Here is a 21388-nt window from a genome sequence, read left to right on the forward strand (position 1 = left end):
TTAGCCTTTGTAGGTTTATTATGAAATTGTTTGAGGGCTCCAAGACTCTCAGAGTCTCCTGTTTGCAAGGACACTTCAACCAGCTCTTTAATCTTTTCGATTTCAATCTCATTTAAGTATTTTGGCCACATTTTCATGCGTTAATGACCAGCTGATAGAAGGGAAAAGAGAAGATTAAACAAAGGTTAGGGTAAGAGCTTAGCTGGGGAAGAAATCTATCCACAAGAAGGGAGGGAAGAGAGAGGACACATGCCACGTTTTATGTGTGCAGGTTCTAACCTCCCTGGTCACACATGGTGTCCCCTGTGCATGTCCAGGCAATGACAAGCCACAGTGTCGCCCACTAGCATGCTTTCTGCATCCGGCTCTGCTCCAGCAATCTCTCTGGCTGCTCAGGCTCAAACCCCCACAGCCTGCCAGCACCTTCCCACCAACATCCTCAGATGGGGCCAGCCCTACCATCTTCCTCATTTCTGACATACACAGTGATCATCAGCCCACAAATGTCACAAGCCTAGGCTGGTCATTTTTGTTGGCTTGGCTCAGATAATTTCCTTTTTATTCTTTCCAGGATATGTTTTGAGGGATAAACCATTTCAAATCCTGCTGGCTAAGTCTATCTCCTTCTTTGCCATCGCCTCTTAGCCAAGTAGCTCCTCACAAACAAGTCCAGAGAGGCACTGATTGGTGTATGCAGATGAATGGTTTCTCAGCACAAACATCTTTGGCAGGATTGGGGAGGGGGGCCAAGAAAGTACATTTGGTTCCCTTGAGTGTATTCTGGCACATGCATGGGTATGCACCAGCTGCCATTCCTACCACGCTCTGTCCCAAAGAGGGCAAACCTCATGTTCTGGTTCAGTACCTCTACAGACACATCCACACTAACATTGAACCAGCCTGCTTGGGCTGGGGTGGGGAGGTGGCTGCATGAGGCTCAAGGCTATACAACCCCCTCGGGATCCTGGGGAAGGACTTCAGCAGTTAGCCAAGCCCAGCTCTGTACCCCTCCACTGAACTGTGACTTTGAACACATCATGGATGTATCCAGCGCTGCAAGTCTGACTCTCCATCTGGTCAGTGGCCATAAAGCAATGCCCAGCGGGCTCTGCACGGGGCTCAGTGAAGTGCACTACGAACAACTTCCCAAACTCTCCCAAGGAGGTTCCCCTTGTCTGTACATCCAGAGAAGCTGAGAGACTGATGGACCATGAAGAACCAACTTCTATGGCCAGCACATGCAGAAAGCCTCTTCCAGCCTGTTGCAGCTGTTCCTGTTTTGTAGTAAGAGGGTTAAAGATTTGAGAGTGTCTTGTATAATGGATTCAGTTTAGGCTTTCAGTTTTTTGAGGGACTTTACATACTGAAGACCACTAAAGGGTCTGTGTAGGCTCCTGCAAAGCGTTTTGGACTGTTTTCCATGAAAAGCTTAACAAGCCAGTGCTTGGACTATAAAGCATCCCTACCTGATTCCAACATATAAGAGAAAACTGGGCACCCCACTGCTGACAATTCTCCTTTATGTGGAGATTACAAAGAAGTACTATGAAGAACATGGGTGACAGGAAAGACTGAAAGCTTACCTGTGGCCGGGGGTGTCCTGTGACAAGACACTGCAGGACCAGTGTGTCCCCCTCCCGAATTGTATAAACACGTTCACTGATGTTGTCTTCCTTCACCACGCACGCCTGCCCAGCATGGATGATTTGGGCCTGAGCAGGAGCTACAGAGAGGAAAGAAGAAGTAAAGTGGAAAACAAGCAGCATCCCACCCCCTTATGCCCACTGCCCAGGGTGGCTGCTCCTACGGCAGGGTGGAAGCCACAGATGGGAAGAGCCAGATGGTGCTAGATATGAGACACAAAGGTCTCAGAAGATATAAAATCGGAGTTATTTTCCCCATCTCCTGGGTAGTGGGTATCAACTGGTATTTTAAAACCTTTGGTCCTGTTGGTATGAGCAGCTCTAGGCACTGAAAAGCAGAACATGGACCTTTTTTGGGGGACTCTCCTGCATGGGCTGAGGAACAAAAATTCCCTTCTCTCTTCTCTCCCAGAGAGAAGTATGTGCAAGTGGTTAAATCAGGGACCTGGTCAAATCAGAACTGCTTTATGCCTGTCTAAAACAGGCCTGATTACTATGATTTACCTTGCAGGGGACTGTGATAACTACTGAGCAGTGTCAGAAAAGGCCTAAAAGCTCTATATAGCTGTTAGCACACATCCCTAGAACAGGCATAGCACACGCTGCAGGAGAAACAAGTCTTTCCCAAATTACACAGCAACCTATCTCAGCCCTGAGCCAGAAAAAATAGCCTCTGCGGGATCAGGGGACCCATAATCTCTAGGGATCTCTCCAGCTAGGTCTCCAAGTGGAGCTCAGTTACTGCCAGTCCAGCCAGGAAAACAAGTGAAGACCAGTGTTGTGGAAAAAATACATAGAAAGGAAGTTCCCCAAACAAAGTTTTAAAACTTCATGCCCCCCAAACGGCGAGTATGTCCCACTGTAGCCCTAACCAACAGCAGGGAGAGACAAGATCTAGGAGAGCAGGATTTTTTAAAGAAAAAAAGCTCCAGAGTCCTGTGCAGTCCTTGGGTCCCTACTCCAAAAGCATTTATGTGATCACTGAAGCGGCTGAGATGTATTGAAGGTGACTGTGCTGCCCAGCGGGACACCTGTGCTTGTTCAAGGGGAAAACTCCAGTCGCCCTTCAAGGAACAGAGAAACCCACAAACATGTCTAAGAATCAGTGCCTCAGTGAGAGTACCCCTGGGACTTCCTCGTCTTGCTACAATGCTTCCAGGTGACTCTGGAGTCACAGATCTAGCTTCCATTAGTGAAATACAACATGTACAAACAAACACTGAGGAGATGATCAAAGGGTTTAAAGCAACCAGCTTTAGCAAGACTTCTGAAACAAAGCACAGATTTTCCACATCCTGTTAAAACTGAACTGAGCACCCACTTTTTCCTTAAGGTTACCTGAGCTTCAAAGATTTTTTTTTTTTTTCATTCTTTTGGCATGACCAAAATGCTCTAAACCAAATCACCTAGTCAAGGGAAGTGCTCAGATTTATGCTGGTTTAATCCACCAGCAGCACAGACCTTGGGTAGGTTGGGCTCAGGGAGTGGAGGAGATCTGCCTTCTTTGAGGTCAGCCTGTACAAACTGGTGTCACCACAATGCACTGACCAAGCAGCAGTGAGAGAAGAGTGGACACAGGGCTACTGGGCAGCAAGCTGCTCTTTCTGCTGGGGCTTCACAGCCTGCCACATCCACCCAACACCCAGGCAGCAGCACTACACATGTTGCAAGCTACTCCCTGTTTCTGCATCTCTTCTGTCTTTCCAACATGGTGGCCCTTTGTTAAAATCATTAATTACTGTCCAAACTGTTGACAAACAGAAGCAATGTGTGTATTTGAATAATATGATGGCACAAACATGGACAAATTCCTCAGCTTCTCCTGTCTTCTCTTTCTGCAGGGCTCCCAGGAGTGTGGCTGCCATTGCTCAAGCATCATGGAATGCTGAAACTAACTGTCAAAGCTTCACTGATAGGACTGAGCAGATGAGTGATCTTCCCCTACCTGGATGGCAGAAGAGTCTTGTTGAACCCAGGAGAAAGCAGAAACCTACATATGTGCTTACATACATGTGTGTGTTTGTATACACATACATGTATGAATATAAATACAGATATGTAAATACATTAAATAAAATAGTGACTTATCAGGAAAAGACATTATGAATGCTTGTCAAGCGAACAGTGACAGAGGAGTAATTCAGAAGCCTACAGAACCTTTGCCAATACACCTTAATCCAAATGACAGTCTTGTGCTGTTTCAGCCCTCAGATCAGTCCTTTGTAGACCTGACATCACACCTTTAGTCCCACATGCACTGCAGAGCATCACTCACAGTGCTGAGACCCAGGCTGTGATGCTGAAGAATCCATGCTCTATGATAAAAGAGAGACCCTCTCCCTTCCCATCCTGTACCATATTTCCCCCACTCCCAACTTGTGCTGCCTGCATTTCAGTGGGGTCCTGGCACCCTGCAGCAGCAAAGCTCTGGTAAAGTCTCCACAGCCTCTGGGCTGCATTTGCCGGCTGGTGGCTTTATTCTCCCTTTGCAAACATGACCTTGCTGCAAAAACTAATTTCCAGCCACCCCATGGAGAATCACAGTATTTGTCTGCAGCTTTAGCTCCCAGTTAAATGTTTCCTAAAGTTGCTCTGCTGTACCCCACAGTCCTATACAATGTAAGTCTTTCAATTTACACTTTTTTCCCTTTGGCCATCCCACTTCCTTCATTTCACCTGTCTGTGTAACTCTCTCCTGCCACCTGCCTAAAGGCATTTCCATATGGGGAATTTCCACAGCAAAATCATTAGATACAGGATTTGAGAGGTTTTGTGCAAATATTCTGTTGCCAAAATACCTTACGGTAATTTGCTGGTGTATCTCTGAGTTTGATAGAAACATTGTTTAAACTAATCCTTATTTGGCACTACAAAGGATTATATGGTACTAGTCTAGAGCAAAATGACAACCCTAGGGATAAGCCCTGTGTCATAATTTTGTCCTCTTATCTCGAATTCTCCTTGGATTCACCGAGCTGTAACGAAGCTTACAAGCAAGGGTGTGCACATCTAGCTTTGTTCATAGGTGCCTTAACTTGCTTCTTACTATCACTAATAACTTTCAGCTGTATTCATTGGAAAGGGACATCAATTTAAGTGAATCCCCACTGCTTATGCTCTAACATTGCTCTTGCAATGATAGCACCAAGTTCCCAGTAGAATAACAACCATTTTTCCATGTCTTAAACCTATTAAAAACCCCAATCTCTCAAAAGGGAGCTCAGAAAGCCTGGGGTTGTCTCAAAGAAAAGCACTCAGGTAGATGGCATAGAAATCTGAGAAACTCTGCCTTTGGTTATAACTGGACATTAGTGAAGTGGTGGGGGCTGAGCAATGAACCAACCCAGCTCTTAGAAGACTGCATTAAATCACAAGATGAGACTCGGGAAGCTGTCTGTTCCAAGCTCAGCCTGCCACGTCACACAAAGGCTGGGAAAGTCACCTCATGCCATATTACAGATGGGCAGAGAGAGTGAGGATTAATTGCACTTTTAATGTGCTTGAACAGAAAGAATACATTATTGTTTGACATCATCCCAGGTCTCCTGGAGAATTTCAGCATGCAGACAGTTTGCACATTGCCAGCACAACAGGATGGCAGGACCATGCCTGTCAGAGTAAACAGTTTCACAGAAGGCCAGTAGAAGGATAAAGAAAGGCTGGAGCATGAGGGCAGGTACTGAAGACAAAGCAGTAATCTCAGCCATCCTCAGCAGTGCTCCACAAAGAACAGCCTTTGCATAGATACAACCTGCCCTAAATCCTGCTGGAGCAGAATCTCTCTCCTCAGGCAGGCAAACTTCAAGATAGAGGTCCAAAGAAGGCCTCTGATGACCTCTATGGGGGAAGTGGGGACAGGTTGTTCCCCACCCTTTTACGCCCAACATTGTGAGGGACAGATTGCATCATCACTTCCATTCCACTTTCAGGTAAGAGATCAACTTAAGGAAGGCTTCCAATACAGAGTCCTCCAGAAAAACTAGGACAGCCAAATATTGAGTGCCAGATGCTTTACAATGGAAAAAATTCAGACTCTGAACCTGCAGCATTAGGCCCTTCCTTGGGAAACGGCTGGCTTGAATGCATTTGGCCTCTGCACTGAGATTTCCTACTATGCTTGCACTTGATATATTTACACATTAAACCAAAAGGAAATTGGAGTGGATAAAATAACTTTATTTCTAGTGCAGCGTACTGTACAATGTTATTATTACCATAATCTGGAAAGTTTATGAGACTCTTGGTGCTTGAGGTTGCCAATATCATTAAAACACCGAAAAGGAGAGAGAAATGGTCTTTTGGAGAGGTCCAAGTAATCTGTATTTGGTTCACAGGTCTAGCCACTCATCTCTGAGCCCAAGACCCCGTTGCTACAATGACTGGCAATGACGAGAGCTCCTTCACAGAGAGGGTGGCGAGTGACAGATACTGCATTGACACTCCTTCAGTCACAGTCAGCAACTGCAAGGGCAGGCTGCAACACAGCATCCACTGCACTTTTGTGCTGCCTTCTCAGCCTAACACTAGCCATCACTGTTAGACTCTGCCCCACCACCACATTTGCCACCTGCACATGTCCTGCAGACAGCCTCAAAGATGAAGAACATGCATCTCCAAAGCTGCTGGCCCAGCAACCACAGGTACGCTGAATCCACCCACTGCTGCTGCCACCCTCTTGCAGGGTGGGGAGAAAGGGAAGCTGCACTTGGAGCTTTCCCTTTTCCCTGGGCTTTATCTACCACCCTGTTCTCAAGGCAAGAGATGCCCTCGCATACATCTGATGTAGTTATAATTCAGCTTCTTTTGCACATAAATTAGACAGAGAAGCCAGAGCCAGAGTCCTTCCCCATCCCTGTTCACAGGCTCCCTGGACTCTCATTGCTCGGTTACATGGGAGCAAGGAGGGATAGGGGAGGGCATCGGCTGCTAATCTGTTGTTTAAACCCCTCAAGAACTTGTCTGTTTCCTTCCCTCACCCTTCCTGTCCTGAGCAAGTAAGGGATGCATCTTGAAGGGAGTTGCCAGAAAGGAAAAAAATACACAGTGTTTATGGAGCACATGGGGCTGAATAAGCATTTCATTAAGGAAATCCACATGTGGCATTCCTTGCTGAACAGCTACTCTCAGTAACTGCCTGTCCACTGGTGGAATTGCCCTGCAGCACCATTAGTTACAGATCCTGCACAGCAGAGCACCCAGGGAGCATCTCAGGCCTTGAAGTCACTGCTTTAGTTGGCATTTTATCCCATCTGTTCATGCAGTGTACAACTGTGCCTGAAGAGCAGGGGCATACAAATATGAAGACCTCCGAGGAAGGGGTCATGTCCCCTTAGCAGAGCACAAAGAGAAGTCAAGCACACAAGTGAAGGGAACAGACGTGCTAGCAACACTCAGCAGGAGCAAGGAAGGTCCAGTAGGATGGGAAGGGTCAGCAGGGGCTGCATCCTTACAAACAAAACACACTGCTCATGCCTGCTCTGGGAGAGGGTGGCAGCTGCCTTGTTGTGTGCTCCGTCACTCTTCAGCTGGTCTCACTGATTGATCCACTGTGGATGAAGACCACAGGCTTTGCTGAAACTTTCAACAAAACAAATTAACCAGGCCAACTCCAGCCCACAATGCAGGGCATGTTATCGATGAGCCATTTGAAAAGGAAAATTCACTCCAGCTTGAGGACGATTATGGAAATAATAATACACAATCAGTGTCCATTAACACTGTCAGCAGGGCTGTGGATCAATAGCATATTAATGGCTGAAGAAAAACCGCCTGTACCTATCAGCAGTTAAGACTAGCATAATAGCAGAGGGAGAGGAGATGGCAGTGGGTGGGTGTAATCGAGCTCAGGCTCTAGATGTCTTTGCACAGCCTGCACACAGGAACCACTGTCACCGCCACTTTCTGAACACCTTCCCTGGCTGCTTGCTTGGGGACCTCCTCCTCTGCACCCCAGCCCCTCTCAGTCTCTTTGCCCTGCTCAACAGCAAAGGGTGCACAGCCCCTGCAAGGAACTTCCCCAGCTGAAGCTGGCCAGTAAAGCTTAGCCTGATTAATTAGGCTCCAACTTTTAACACAAGGCCAGGCTAGTCCCATAGCAGAGAAGGAGACAATGCAGAAGCCCCCAGGGACAGCAGAGGAGCAAAGCACATCTGGGGTCCTGGGTCTCCTCTCTCTCCTTAGACTTTTCTCTTACCCAAACTCCTCCTGTTGACTCTTCCAACACTGTGTTCTGCCTGGGCAGCTTTGTGCTACCACAAGGTTGTCCTAAAGCAAAAACCATCAGGACATTCTCCCTGCATGCTGATGCTAAGGGTTACAACCTCAAGGAAGACAGATCTCCACTGAGGCTCTTTTGCTCCCATGCATCAGTGTTCTCCCTGCAGCCATAACCATGTATGCTCAAAGAAAAAAAAAAATTAATTCTGCTTACTCTGCTTCTGGCCTAAATTTGCAGAGGGAACATGTCATATTTCAGCAGCAAAATGTCTCCTTTGGTATTTGTTCACTGATCATGATTAAAACACAAACATCAATCCACCCACAAAAGAAACACAGCCCCTTTCAAGATATGCAAAGCAACCATGTCTAACCCCACACAACACTCCATAGCACTCTTGAGCAAGAGGAGAAGAATATAATTTTCAATGGGAAGTGCACAGAGAAGTGAGAGTTGTGGAAAGTAATCACAAAGCATGAAAGTTGGCCACTTAAAATAGCATGGGATTTTTTTTTTTTTTACTTGGAATAGACCAAGACTATGTCTTTACATCTCTGGCTGATTGCATCTCCAGAAACAGAGCTTCCTTTCGCAAAGCTCAGCCAGATGATTTGCACGGTCTTAAAATAACTTTTTGCTTAATCAATGTCAATTCCTTGAAGCATCTCCATAATTTTATTACTTCTAGAAAAATGCCAGCAACAAAATCATGTGAGATGTCATGAATAGCAGGTACACCCCCCAGTGACTGCAACACCTGCTCCTGAGACCTTAATTCAACTTAAAACTAAAGACATATTGTGTGCTTTAAAGTACAGTCTCCAAATCACCACTGACACCCTGCCCTAAATCCCCAGCTCCACTGCCTACAGCAGTTCACTAGTTTTCCTAGGTGTTCCCACAATTTTCTTACATAGGTCCACCTAACTGCACAGTATCAAGCAGCAGAGCAAAATCTATTGGCAACTTTGTTTGATAGGAATCAAATTACAGATGTTATACACACAACATTACAGTGGCATAAACTCTGCATCACTGCCTAACTCCCAAGTGGAATTTTTATAGATGACTCAATGCCAGCAATATGAAGTAGGTTGTCTTCAAATCTTCAGAGGCTCCAGATACGGTGGCAGTCAGAGCCTGCACCTCAGCAATACTGTCCTGGAAGGTTCCAGCTTTGGTTAGGAAATTAAAAAAGCATGTCCATCTTGTAATGTCCATAAAAGAGACTTCATCATCTTTCTCAACCCACTTCCCACTGTGTCAGCTTCAAGAGCCTGAGCTATCTCTAAATACTGCTGCAAAACCCAATGAGCCACAGAGCCACACTCAGGCAAGGTGATCCTGCCAAGCTGAGTGCTCAAAGCATTGCACTTAAAAACCCATTTCTTGTCTTGTTGCTACTTAAAGCTCTGAAACATTTTAGGAGAAAACACAAATGAGGCAAGCAGCTTGGGGGAGAAATCAGGCATCCTCTATTCTAGAAACCATCAACAGACTGATTTGTTTGTCAGCTGGTAAAAAACTAAAAAATTACATGGTCCAGTCAGAGAAAAGGGGGCTACAAAGAGAGGAACTCAGCTGGACATGGGCAGCAACAGACACTCGTTTATCCTGCCCATGTACTGCAGGAACAGTCCCCAGAGGACAGACAGGCCAGCACCAGACACTCTGCCAGGTTTGATCCCTTGCCTCCTTATGGAAACTCCCACCAGGTCTCTAGTCCCCTGAGTCAATCTCCAGCTGCTTTATGCACCCACCACCCTTTGAAGAGGAATGAAGAGTTACAGGCATTCAGAAAGCTTGCTGACCCTCTGGCCTTTGTAAGCCTTTGTGCTTTCAGTGCAACCATTACCAGGAGCCTCTGAGCAGCCAGTTCACAGGAAAGTCAAGGCTGCTTCAGATGGAGACACAAGTCAGCCTCTCGTCATGCATCTTGTGCTTCTGTTGTCCCTTTTCACTCCTTCATCACAGTACGCAGGAGCCACTGAAGCTGCACAACCCCACTCAGCCAGGAAAGCTGCCTTTCATCGGCACACTGCAGCTTGCCAGCACAGGTAGCAAAGCCCAACAGACAACATCCCCAGGATCTGTTGCTAATGACTTGCAGGCAAATAGGCTTTGCTCAAAAGGTCCCAAGGGTTTTACCTCTCTCCTTTTTCCCTGTAAATTCAAGATCAGATCATACCCAAAGTCACTATTGGCACTGCCTATTCTACTTCCTTTTCCTTTTTATACTTTAAGCCACTTTGGTACAACAGTGACTCTTCAATGTGAACAGATCTATAAATGAGTGTACTTTGAAACTCTGCTGTTGTTTCACTGCAGGACCATTTAACATAGGAGATGAAAGGAAAGCACAACACAGACAATTCATTCCTTCAAAAGGAAGGAAAAAATGTCAATTTGCTAATCATCTGTTGACTAGATTATCAGAAAAGGTGCGTGAACTCTAATCAATGAATAACTACAGGCGCCTTTTCATATCAAAAGGTGGTAAAAAAAACCATCAGGCAACAGCTGTGGCTCCTGAATCATGAATAATAAGGAAAAGCAGAGGGAGTGGCTTCAAACAGGGTTCCCTGGCTGGCAGGATTCTCCAAGCTTTGCTGGTGAGGACTCCGAAGTCACACATACATGCTAAAACTCACCCCTGAAAACACAGGAAGAAAAACAGATTCAAGCTCCAAGTATACTAAAAACAGTATGCAAGAAAAATAGCAAAAAACAAACTAGTATGCAATTGGAGCACAGTATCACAAGCTGGATAGGAATGAGTATTTCCATGAAACTCCAGCTGGTGCTGTTCAAAATGCTAAACCCTGAGGCCCAAATTCTTCAATGTTGAGGTGGAAACTGGGGTCTGGTGAGCAGGACAAGGGTTGGCAGAAAAGAGTTGTTAGAGGAGAGGACTCCTCTCTACACAGAGCGCCAAAGGGGATGTGGTACGCTCAGGGCTGCTGACCCCGGAGATGGGTGCATGGCTGTGGGGTTAGCAAAGCAAGGCACTCAGGGCTTTGACTAGCCGGTGCCCCATCTCTCTTGAAGACCCCCCTCTCCACGTGATGGAAGCAGCTCCACCATAGTCAGATGAGCTCCTGCAGAGACACAGAGCTCAGAGCAGACCACAAAGCCCATCTGAGAAGCTGGGTAAACAGCCAGGCACTGAATCTATGCTAAATTCTCACCTATCACAGCCCCACTGCTTCCAGGGCCCCATCTAGCTGGCTCGGAGACAGCTGGGGATGCGAGGGCAATCACACATGATGGCAGTGCAAGCACTCCCTCCATGCAGGACAGGAAAGATTCAACAAATGGCCATGTTTACCTGCTGTTATACCCAGCCTCCACAGAAAGCAAAAGGCTATTTCAACTGTGAAATGGAGGGGGTGGGGGTAGGGAGGGGGAAATCACTGCAGGAGCCAGAGGGTGATAAGAGCAGCAAGAGAGAGACTGAAATAAAATTTCACTGAAAGCCTGTTTTGTTCTCACTATAGTTGGAGTGGAAATACAAATGCTGCCCTTAATTCATGTATCTAAAATCTGATTTTGCTATTGAAAAGTGGTGGGCAGCAAGGACTCTCTGTCCAAAGCTCTATGCACAGCAGGTACCCATCCCACAGACACCCCAGGTCGCCTGAAAAGTCACTTTCTGGGACATGAAAGTACAGGGGCTGCACGAGATCAGCTCTCAGCCCCAAGCAACTTGGCAGTGGACGGGCAACCATGGCACAAGCCACAGCACAAATCTCAGCACAACCACTCACTGGCAACCCTGGGAGAGATGCCAAGGACCTAAGTGACAGCAGAGACCTCTCTGCCAGATGTTTATTTGCTCCCAGCAAGAACAGGATTAGAGTACAAGGGTGCTGCCACTGATACAGGGATGCTGCTAGTGATACAGCCCCTCGGTGGAAAGAAGCCTTTGTGCTCAAATGGGTTCCCATACAGGCCATCACAAAACACTGATGCTGTCATCCCCCAAGCAGTGCTGTTAGGTGGGGAAATGCTGCTACCGCGCACTGCCAGCTGGGGAAGATGATAAAAATGAAACGGCTTGTCCATTGTCAGACAGAAAGCCTGAAGTACAGTTAGGTATCAGTCTGTACCTAATTCCAGTGCAGCGCCTTACAATGCAAAGGCTGAACTACAGACTCCAAGGCTGCCTAATACTGTATTAAAAGCTCACAGGGAGCAGAGGAAGAAAACTTATTGTGCAAAACAGAAATGTTTACTCAAGAAAAACTGTTTTCCTCTGGATTTTATCCCATATCCCTTTTCACCAGCACAAGGAATTCGAGCCTGAACACTACTGCCAGCAAGCAAAACAACCTAGAGAGGCAAAAGCAAACACGACAGCTCAACTCCACCCCAAAGGAAGAGAGAGTAGTACCAAAAGGAAATGCCAGCAAATTGTCAGCAAGGCTGAGGCAATGGGGGCTGTGTGACATCTCTGGAAATCAAGCCAAGTCATGTTTTATCTTGACAGCAAGCTTTACATCCCTGCAGTGCCTTTGGTGTGCAGAGTCCTAGAAAGTCCCCAGTTCCTTCCCTCTTGAGTCCCAATAATTAATAACCTCAACCTGGCAGGCAAGTGAGCAATTCCCTCTGGTTCCGATAAGAGGACCTGACATCTCTCTAACCCCAGCCACCTCCATTGTTTTATTCTCTTTGTTTATTGATCCTTTTATGCACATAATGCAAATTGACAATTAATAATTCAGCCAAGTTAATGGTGCTTAAATATTAAAGGACATTCTCTTTTAATTAGCTGTAGCAAAATAGGCAACAAAGGAGTGCTAGATAGATGCCATTTAGAATCGCAGAACTGTTTAGGTTGGGAAAGACCTTTAAGATCATCAAGTCCAACTGTAAATCTAACGCTGCCAAGTCCACCACTAAACCATGTCCCTAAGCACCTCATCTACATGTCTTTTAAATACCTCCAGGGATGGTGACTCAACCACATCCCTTAGCAGACTGTTTCAATGCTTAATAATCCTTCAGTGCATAATTTTTTCCTATTATCCAATCTAAACCTCCTCTGGTGCAACATGAGGCCATTTCCCCTTGTCCTACTGCTTGTTACTTTGAAGAAGAGACCAGCACCCACCTCGCTACAACCTCCTTTCAGGTAGTCTCAGGTAAAGAGTAGTAAGGTCTCCCCTGAGCCTCCTTTTCTCCAGGCTAAACAATCCCAGTTCCCTCAGCCACTCCTCATAAGACTTGTGCTCTAGACCCTTCACCAGCCTCGTTGTTGTTCTTTGGACACACTCCAGCACCTCAATGTCTTTCTTGTAGTGAGGGGCCCAAAACTGAACACAGTAATCAAGGTGAGGCCTCACCAGTGCCAAATACAGGGGAACAATCATTTCCCTAGTCCTGCTGGCCACACTATTTCTGATACAATCCAGGATGCTCTTGGCCTTCTTGGCCACCTGGGCACATTGCCATCTCATATTCAGCTGCCTGTCAACCAACACCCCCGGGTCCTTTTCCACCAGGCAGCTTTCCAGGCACTATTCCCCAAGCCTGTAGCACTGCATGGGGCTGTTGTGACTCAAGTCCAGGAGGTGGCACTTGGCCCTGTTGAACCTCATACAATTGGCCTTGGACCATTGATCCAGCCTGTCCATATCCCTCTGTAGGGCCTTCCTTCCGTCAAGCAGATCAACACTCCCAGCCAACTTGGTGTCATCTGCAAACTTACCGAGGGTGCACTCCATCCCCTTGTCCAGATCATTGATAAAGATACTAAACAGAACTGGCCCCAATACTGAGCCCTGGGGAACAGCACTTGTAACGGGCTGCCAACTGGATTTAACTCCATTGACCACAACTCCTTGGGCCTGGCCATCCAGCCAGTTCTTTACCCAGCAAAGAAACCACGAGCTGCCAGTTTCTCTAGAAGAATGCTGTGGGGAATGTTGTCCAAGGCTTTACTAAAGTCTAGGCAGACAACATCCACAGCCTTTCCCTCATCCACTGAGTGGGTCACCTTGTCATAGAAGATCAGGCTAGTCAAGCAGGACCTGCCTTTCATAAAACCATGCTGACTGGGCCTGATCACCTGCTTGTTCTGTACATGACATGTGATGGCACTCAAGATGGCCTGCTCCATAACCTTCATCAGCACTGAGGTCAGACTGACAGGCCTGTAGGTCCCGAGATCCTCCTTTCGGCCCTTCTTGTAGATGAGCATCACATTTGCTAACCTCCAGTCAATTGGGACATCCCCGGTTAGCCAGGACTGCTGATAAATGGTTGAAAGTTGCTTGGTAGAGCATTTCTACCAGCTATCTCAGTACTCTCGGGTGGATCCCATCCAGACCCCTAGACTTGTGTGTGCCTAAGTGGTGTAGCAAGTCACTAACCATTTCCCCTTGGACTATGGGGTCTTCATTTTGCTCCCCATCCCTGTCTTCCAGCTCAGGGGCTGGGTACCCAGAGAACATCTGATCTTACTATTAAAGACTGAGGCAAAAAAGGCATTAAGTACCTCATGCTTTGTCACCATGCCTCCCCCCACATCAAATAAAGGATGGTGATTCTCCTTAGCCCTCCTTTTGTTGCTAATGTATCTACAGAAACATTATTTATTGTATTTTACAGCAGTAGCTAGATTAAGTTCTAGCTGGGCTTTGGCTGTTCTAATTCAAAATGCTCTCACCCAAGTTCCCTGGTGTTTTTCTAGGGACAAGAAAGAGCAGTTCAAGGGAAATTCTGTACAAGTCTCCCACTCTCACTAGGAAGGTAACTAACCCATAGAAGCATTTCCAGAGGCTTTGATTCATAAAGCACATTAATCTCTGTCAGCTCTTTGTTTTCTCTCCCTTCTGCTCTTCTCCTAATAAAGACAGAGGGGAGGGGAGGAAGGGGCAGAGAGTAGAAGAAAAATCCTCCCCCATAAAAAGTGCCACCACTGGTGATCAGCACCTGTGTAACACAGTGCAGATGCAGAAGTCTTCTTATACATCTTTGCAAGACCTGCAACCAGGTGAAACAGAGCTAAAAGGAAGGAGTACACACAGCTAACTGAAGAGTTACAAACAGCACAGAAACCTTGTAATCATTCCGTGGGACAGGAATAATTAGTCTAGGAAATTAATTTAAGATTATACTGAAAGGGAACACACATTTACTTCTGTTCTGCTCATTATGCTAAGGGTTGAGAATAAGAGGGGAAATATATGATATCTTTAAACCTCAGTTTGATCTCAGCTGGAGCCAATGGCAGTAATACATCTTAGTCATAATGTTGCTGGTGTATGGCATCATAACTTCAAAGAGTTGGTATTATTTAGGGTATTTTAACTGTGCATACCTCCTCTCTTAATTAGTGCTTGGTTTAAGTCCTGGATGGGTTTGAGTTTGGGATAATGATCTCCCACCTGACCCAGAGCAGAACCACATAGTCACAATAATTAGATATAGTAACTGTTAATAACTTAGTTTAATTAAAACCTATTTTCTTCAAATTTAGCCTAGACATAAGATTTCAATGAATTCTAATTACATGCCACATTTGAAGAGCCTGTGTTATTACATTGTTAATTCCAGACAAAGAAAGAGACAGACAAACACTAAATTCCTTACTGAGGATACTTAAAAATTAATCTTAATTCAAGACAATTAATAGATTGACTTGCAAATTCTCTGCAAATTCATTCTTCCAGAGAGGACTAAGCACTGTAAATCTGTAGAGGGTAAGATGCATTTTTCACACACAACAAAGAGATCGAATTCCCAGTTTATGTGCAAAGCAGAGGTCATCCTTAACAGCAGAACTGCTAGTTGCATTTCCATGAAACAAAAAAAGCTGCCAGGCAGGACATCATGGCAAAGGGTGCCCCTACATGCAATGGCACTCAAGGACTTCAGGATCGTGGGAGAGGGCAGAGCACCAGTCCTTGTGCCCAGAAGTGACAGGGGTGTGCAACACAGCCTTGATCTCAACCAGCATCCCCCCATGCACACAGGAGAGGGCAGTGGTGCACATACCAGAGTCAGCCTATTATACTTTAATGACTGATTTTTAAGGTATGGAAATTCAGCTTCAGGAACTGCTATTTTATCTCTCCTTGCACACAAATGCTAGAGGAGAATGTTTCACAACTCCCTTAGACTCAGGGTACCCCCTGTCGGTTGCTTTGGCAGAACGTGGGGAACCCCTTCTTGCCTCTATAAAGCTCTGCAGACAGGGAGCATTTTCTGTCACTCTGAATCTGCCACATGCTGCTCATGCAGTGAAATATTCTTGACACCATAACAAACAGTTTGCATTGTTTCCCTTTAATAGATTATCCACCTACTCCTCTCCAGCTGTGCAACACATCTGGCCACACTGCCTCTGCTGGGCAGGCACTCCTCAGCCCAATATTCTGCTTATTTGTTGCTCAGAAGATTTAGGAGGTGGGGGGGGAGTAAATGCCCAGTGGACAAGTTGCATGTCCAGGAGTTTTCAGCAGCAGTAAAACACAAGCCTGTTTCCAGCCTCTTCAGCACCAGGTTACCAGCTTTGGCCTTCTGTAGTCTCCCTGCAGCTATTCTCAGTAAGACAGGGCCACTCTCTGGATGCATGTGTGATTAACTCACACAGGACTGCAGAGCTGCACCCACAAACAGGATGGGCTTTGGGTCATTACTACAAAAAGTTCTCCTCAACTACAAGTGCTAGTCATTGGTCTCAGGAGCATCCCCCAACCCCTGCAAAATAAGAGTAGCTCTGGCATTGCCACATCCTGGCTACATTGATGGAATTTATTCTGACAAACAGCTGCAGCAGCTCAAACAATTAATGTAGGTGAAGAAGAGGGGAAAAGGAAAATAGACTTGTAAAAAGCTTTGAAAAAAAAATTATTACAGCTGAAACACAGACAAGGAGAAGCAAGGCAGCTGATGCTGGCTTGGCCATTCCTTGGTGAAAGACTGATAGCAATGAACTTGGGAGAAACAGTTCCACAAAGCAAGGTTATGAATTTATTACTCTGCATCTGTGCAGAGTCAAAAGATCGCCTGAACCACCAGAGGCTTGCAGAGGAAATTGAGGAAGCACTAATGCACATGGGAGGGTGTTTAAAATAATTTCTCAGCTGGCTGACTGCACAGGGGGTAGGGACAGAGATTAATTCTCTACCCAAGATCATGCATTTGTGCAAACACTGTTGAGCAGCTTGTTCAACAGGGGATTCAGGGACTAACGCAGCCGTATCAAAGCAGCGAGGGTCTAGCTGACAGCCTTGCAAAGGAAGCAAGATGATCTTTGACACTAAGGATATAAAGCTCTGAGAGACTGAAATGCTGACAGGCACCAGCCTCAAAGCTGAAGCGTGTCTGAAGAGGAAAGCTCTTTAAAGACTTTTGTTCTCAAACTCTCTTCTGCAAGAGAAAAGGCTTTGGCCTACTTAGGCAAGGCCAAGGGCAGGCTAAGACCTCAGCATATTTTAAAATCACTTATCCTCAGCTCCATTTGATGTTCTCTTGATATCAGTAAGAAATTTCATTTTATTTAAAACATTCCTGGGCCTTCAGATGTTTGTGGGATGACACATAGAAGCCCATCCCACAGACAACAAAACAGTCCCTTGATCTCTGAAGGGGACAGAAGGAAAGCAAACTCCCAAAAACAACAGTCTCAAGTCAGCCTCCTTTCTTAAAGGCCTCAACCAACCCAGACTGCTGCAGAATACCCTTGCACAAATTGACACAAAACTAGACAGTGAGCTTCCCACTGAAAAGAAAAGAGCTTTTGAAAAGGGAAAAGCAGTTTCTGAAAACATGCACTTACTCAAACCTCCACAGTGTGCAAACTTGAACCGTCATCCCCTAGATGAGCTAGTGCCTTGTTCTGCCCATAAGGCAAGGAATTGGTTTACCTTCTAAAAGCAACTTTTGTGCCCAGTTTCAGCCTGCTTTAATTTTGCACAAAGGGGAGACTGCAGATCTCGTTATTCCACAGGGGAACACAGCATTCCAGTAGCACACCAGATTGATGGCTGACAGGGACTGTGGAAATATTGCCCAGTGTTTCTTCCACAAGACATGTCACTAATTGCCAAGGCACAACCAGTTCGTTTCACTGAGATGGGCAGCATGCCTATCTTGGGGCATTTCAAAGTCCAATGTCACAAAAGATTGCTTCTGTTATAAATTACATTGGGGAAGCAACCAAGAACCATTTGAGTCTTGCAAATCACATTTGCTAATCCTGATCTGGAGGGATACAAATTGGCCTGGACAAATTTACAAAATTAGCTGGGGGAAAAAAGAAGTCATGCCTTGCTCCAGCAATGGGTGCAACCAGGGCTGCTCCTCCCTCCACAGACCAACAAGCATACATACTGCTGAACACCCAGAAATGAGCCACTCCATCAGACATTACAGTCACCACACTTACAAACTTCTTTCGCTGTCTGATCATGTCCTAAAAGAGGCAGGGAACAAAAAGTTCAGTTATCAGCCATGTGCTTTCCCTGTTGCTGCTTGCCGAGGAGGGGGACAGTGAACCAACTGAAGTTGCTGAGAAGCTACTCATTAAACACCAAAGGATTTCATTTGCAGCAGCAGTGATGTTCCAAACGACCAGTCACCATTGAGCACTGACAGTGAATAACTCTTCAGGACCCTGTTAACCACAGTGTTTTTCAGCCAAAATGCCCCAACTCCACTCAGGAGACATGGAATCTTGTATTTTTTGCTCAGTTACATGGACCTAATGGTCTTCAGTTCATGGCCTTCACACTCTACCGCTCTCATATATTACTGCTCAGCTATGACAACGAGGAAGACAGAGAGTGGAAAAGAAACCCAGAAACTGAGAATAATCTTCACTGAGCACTAGTCAGTAATTAACTTGATGTGTGACCTTGGGCAAGCACGTTATCCCCTTGGCCTATCTTTGTCTCCCCATGTGTCATTTGAATAATTGCACTACCATGTCATGCAGGGTGCTTTAAAGCTTAATGTTTATACAACTTTTTGAAGATGCAAAACACCATATAAGTGCTAAGTATTATTGTAGTTATTACCTTCCTCACAGGGGGGGTTATGAAGCTTCGTAATTAATGTTTGTAAAACAAACCTCTGTCATCAGATGAAATATGCTAGAGAAGTGCAAAGTATTAATATCCTCAGTAATCTGATGTGGGTTTTACTGTTCTGTGCAACACTTAATAAAAAATAATTAAAAACAAACGTAAGCTGATACTGATAGGAAGGATGAGGAGGCAGGGCCGGATACATGTGGGGACAGACTGCTCTCCATTAATTAAGCTCAATACCATCAGTCTCCCAGACAGTGCCAAGTATTTTCTTGTTCCTGGTGATAATCATGCATTAAACTTAAAGCTGATTTTGGGTAACCAGAACTCTTGAGAACCCCAGAAAGACTTGCACTGCAGTCAGGCATACCAAACACAGCTGAAGCAACACAACTCTGACTCCACAACTCTTCACACAGCAACTGCTGCCTGGGGAATTGGATGGACAGAGAGCAAACAGGTGCAGGTATGCTCAGGGACCTCACAAGCACCTAGAAAGGGGCTGGAAAAAAAAATGGAAACCCACCTACAGGATCTCACTCCCATAGACCGAAAGTCCAGCAAAGATCGAGAAGCCTTTGGAGAGTTTCTTGGAGACCAATTACCACCAAAGAAGGAAAATTGCTGGCAACTGCTTTAGCGGCTTGAGTACCAGCTTTCTTCCCAGCACAGCAGATGCAGAGTAGTCACATACATGCATTAAACAAAACAGCCCTCCAAATGCTTCCTGTGACAGGGTTCCTACCACACGTGCCCTTGTAGTGGTGAGTAGTGGTTTAGGCTGTCCTGCCTTTATACACACAGGCAGCAACAGCAGCTCCCTGGCAGACTCCAAAAATCAACAGGATGTCCAAGCCCTGCAGATTTTTTGTGCAACTGTTAATTAGTCTTCACTCATATTTACTGTATTTGCCCACATGGTTTCTTCTGGTGCCAATTCTCTTTGGGTAACACCAAAGTGATAAAAGTGATACTGTTTTTTCCCTGCATGAATGCATAAAGATATGTCAATACTTTCCATAGGCAAATGGACTAACAGCAAAACTCAGATGAGCTACAGAAAGAGCTCAAGGAACTCTTCTATTACAGACAGAAGAGTCCCATGGTTCTTGCCAGGTCATCTGCAAGCCTTCCCTACAGCTTGCTCCACAGTGATGTGCATGATCAAACCTTAAAATGTCCTCAGAGAAGCATCTCCACAACTGCTTTCATGTCTGCATCAAGGAACTTGTTCTGGCATTCAGCTCAAGTTGTCCCCACAGAGTTTTTAGACAGGGTGGAAAAACAGCACCCAAAGCACCTGTCTTGCAGCAGGCTTATCTTTTTGTTTATCATTTGAAGGCACACAGCAAGGGGATCTGAGCTCACATCAGTCATTACAGTAATAAGTGGGTTTATCAGAAATCTTGGTTGGGCCTGATACACCATCAAAACAAGGAAGACACATAACCTCTCTCTTTAGAGGGCTTCAAGTGGTGATGGGAAGCAGACTACACCACCACAAGAAAGACAACAGTCACTTAAGAAGTCTATGGGATGAGGTGGGAGTATGAGAAGCTACACACACCCCCTTCTTCACACAAGAGGCTCCACTCAATACTTTTAAATCCTGAGAACCCACTCTCCCCCTAGACTGACTGACTTGAGACTCAAAAGGAATACAAAATGTGTGTGACACTCTGCAGCAGTGTAACATTTCTTCACTCTCTGCCCAGTGAAAAGGATCAAGCCAAATGTACCCTCACCGTCTTCAATTTCACATGGGAGGAGCTGGAGAGAGCGTGCTTCATTGGAGGATGCTCTGCTAATCCTTGCTATACATGACCGATAAGGGCAAAGGATTAGCATCACCAGCTGCTCTGCTAGAAAGTACAACATGGAAAATTGGATGCATATATGCAGTGTGGAGCGATTAGGAAGAACTGCCTCAAACACCTCCCCCTCCCCGTATCGCAGTTCATAATTCCCCATGTCATGCCCACTGCACTCCCCTTCAACACAGCCTTTATCTCTTGTCTCCTCTCTCCAAGTGCCATTTCCACTGCTAAAAGAGAAGCAACACCCCTTTCCCATCTGCACTAGAGCATATTACTCTTACCAAAACCATTCAGGGCAGCTGATCCACACTGCAGAAGGAGTAGAGAATTCAGCACCTCCTGCAGCTTGCCCTTAGCAGAGTGGAGATGCCAGACACACCAGCTGTGAGAATTCACTTTACCTCACATTTCGCTATCATTTGTCATATCAAAAAGACTTTGTAAGTACACAGGTGGAGGAAGAGGGCTGCTTCCATAAGCAATAAAACACAGCTTCCTCCGAGGTGGAACATTGCTGGTTAACAGGGCTCAGGAACATTACCTAATTGCTCAGGCTAGAAAGGGAAAAGCAATCTAAACTAATTTGAAGCTTCAGAGGGAATTAGGGAAGCAGAATATAATTACCTAAATTGGAATTTGGCCAGAAATCGGGGTGGGGGGCTGTCTCTTATA

General features: G+C 45.7%; 1 protein-coding gene across 2 annotated transcripts in view; it reads right to left on the reverse strand.

The window, feature by feature from the left end:
• Positions 1-21388, reverse strand: part of MDGA1 (MAM domain containing glycosylphosphatidylinositol anchor 1) — a 159208-nt gene that overhangs the window by 109272 nt on the left and 28548 nt on the right. For both annotated transcript variants that reach the window (XM_026844142.1, XM_026844141.1), the window contains exon 2: positions 1584-1723. In XM_026844142.1, coding sequence (XP_026699943.1) covers positions 1584-1723 — 140 coding nt within the window. The remainder of the gene's footprint in view (positions 1-1583; positions 1724-21388) is intronic.

This window comes from Athene cunicularia, assembly GCF_003259725.1.
Source record: "Athene cunicularia isolate RWA chromosome 3 unlocalized genomic scaffold, athCun1 chr3_part1, whole genome shotgun sequence".
Taxonomy (NCBI): Eukaryota; Metazoa; Chordata; class Aves; order Strigiformes; family Strigidae; genus Athene; species Athene cunicularia.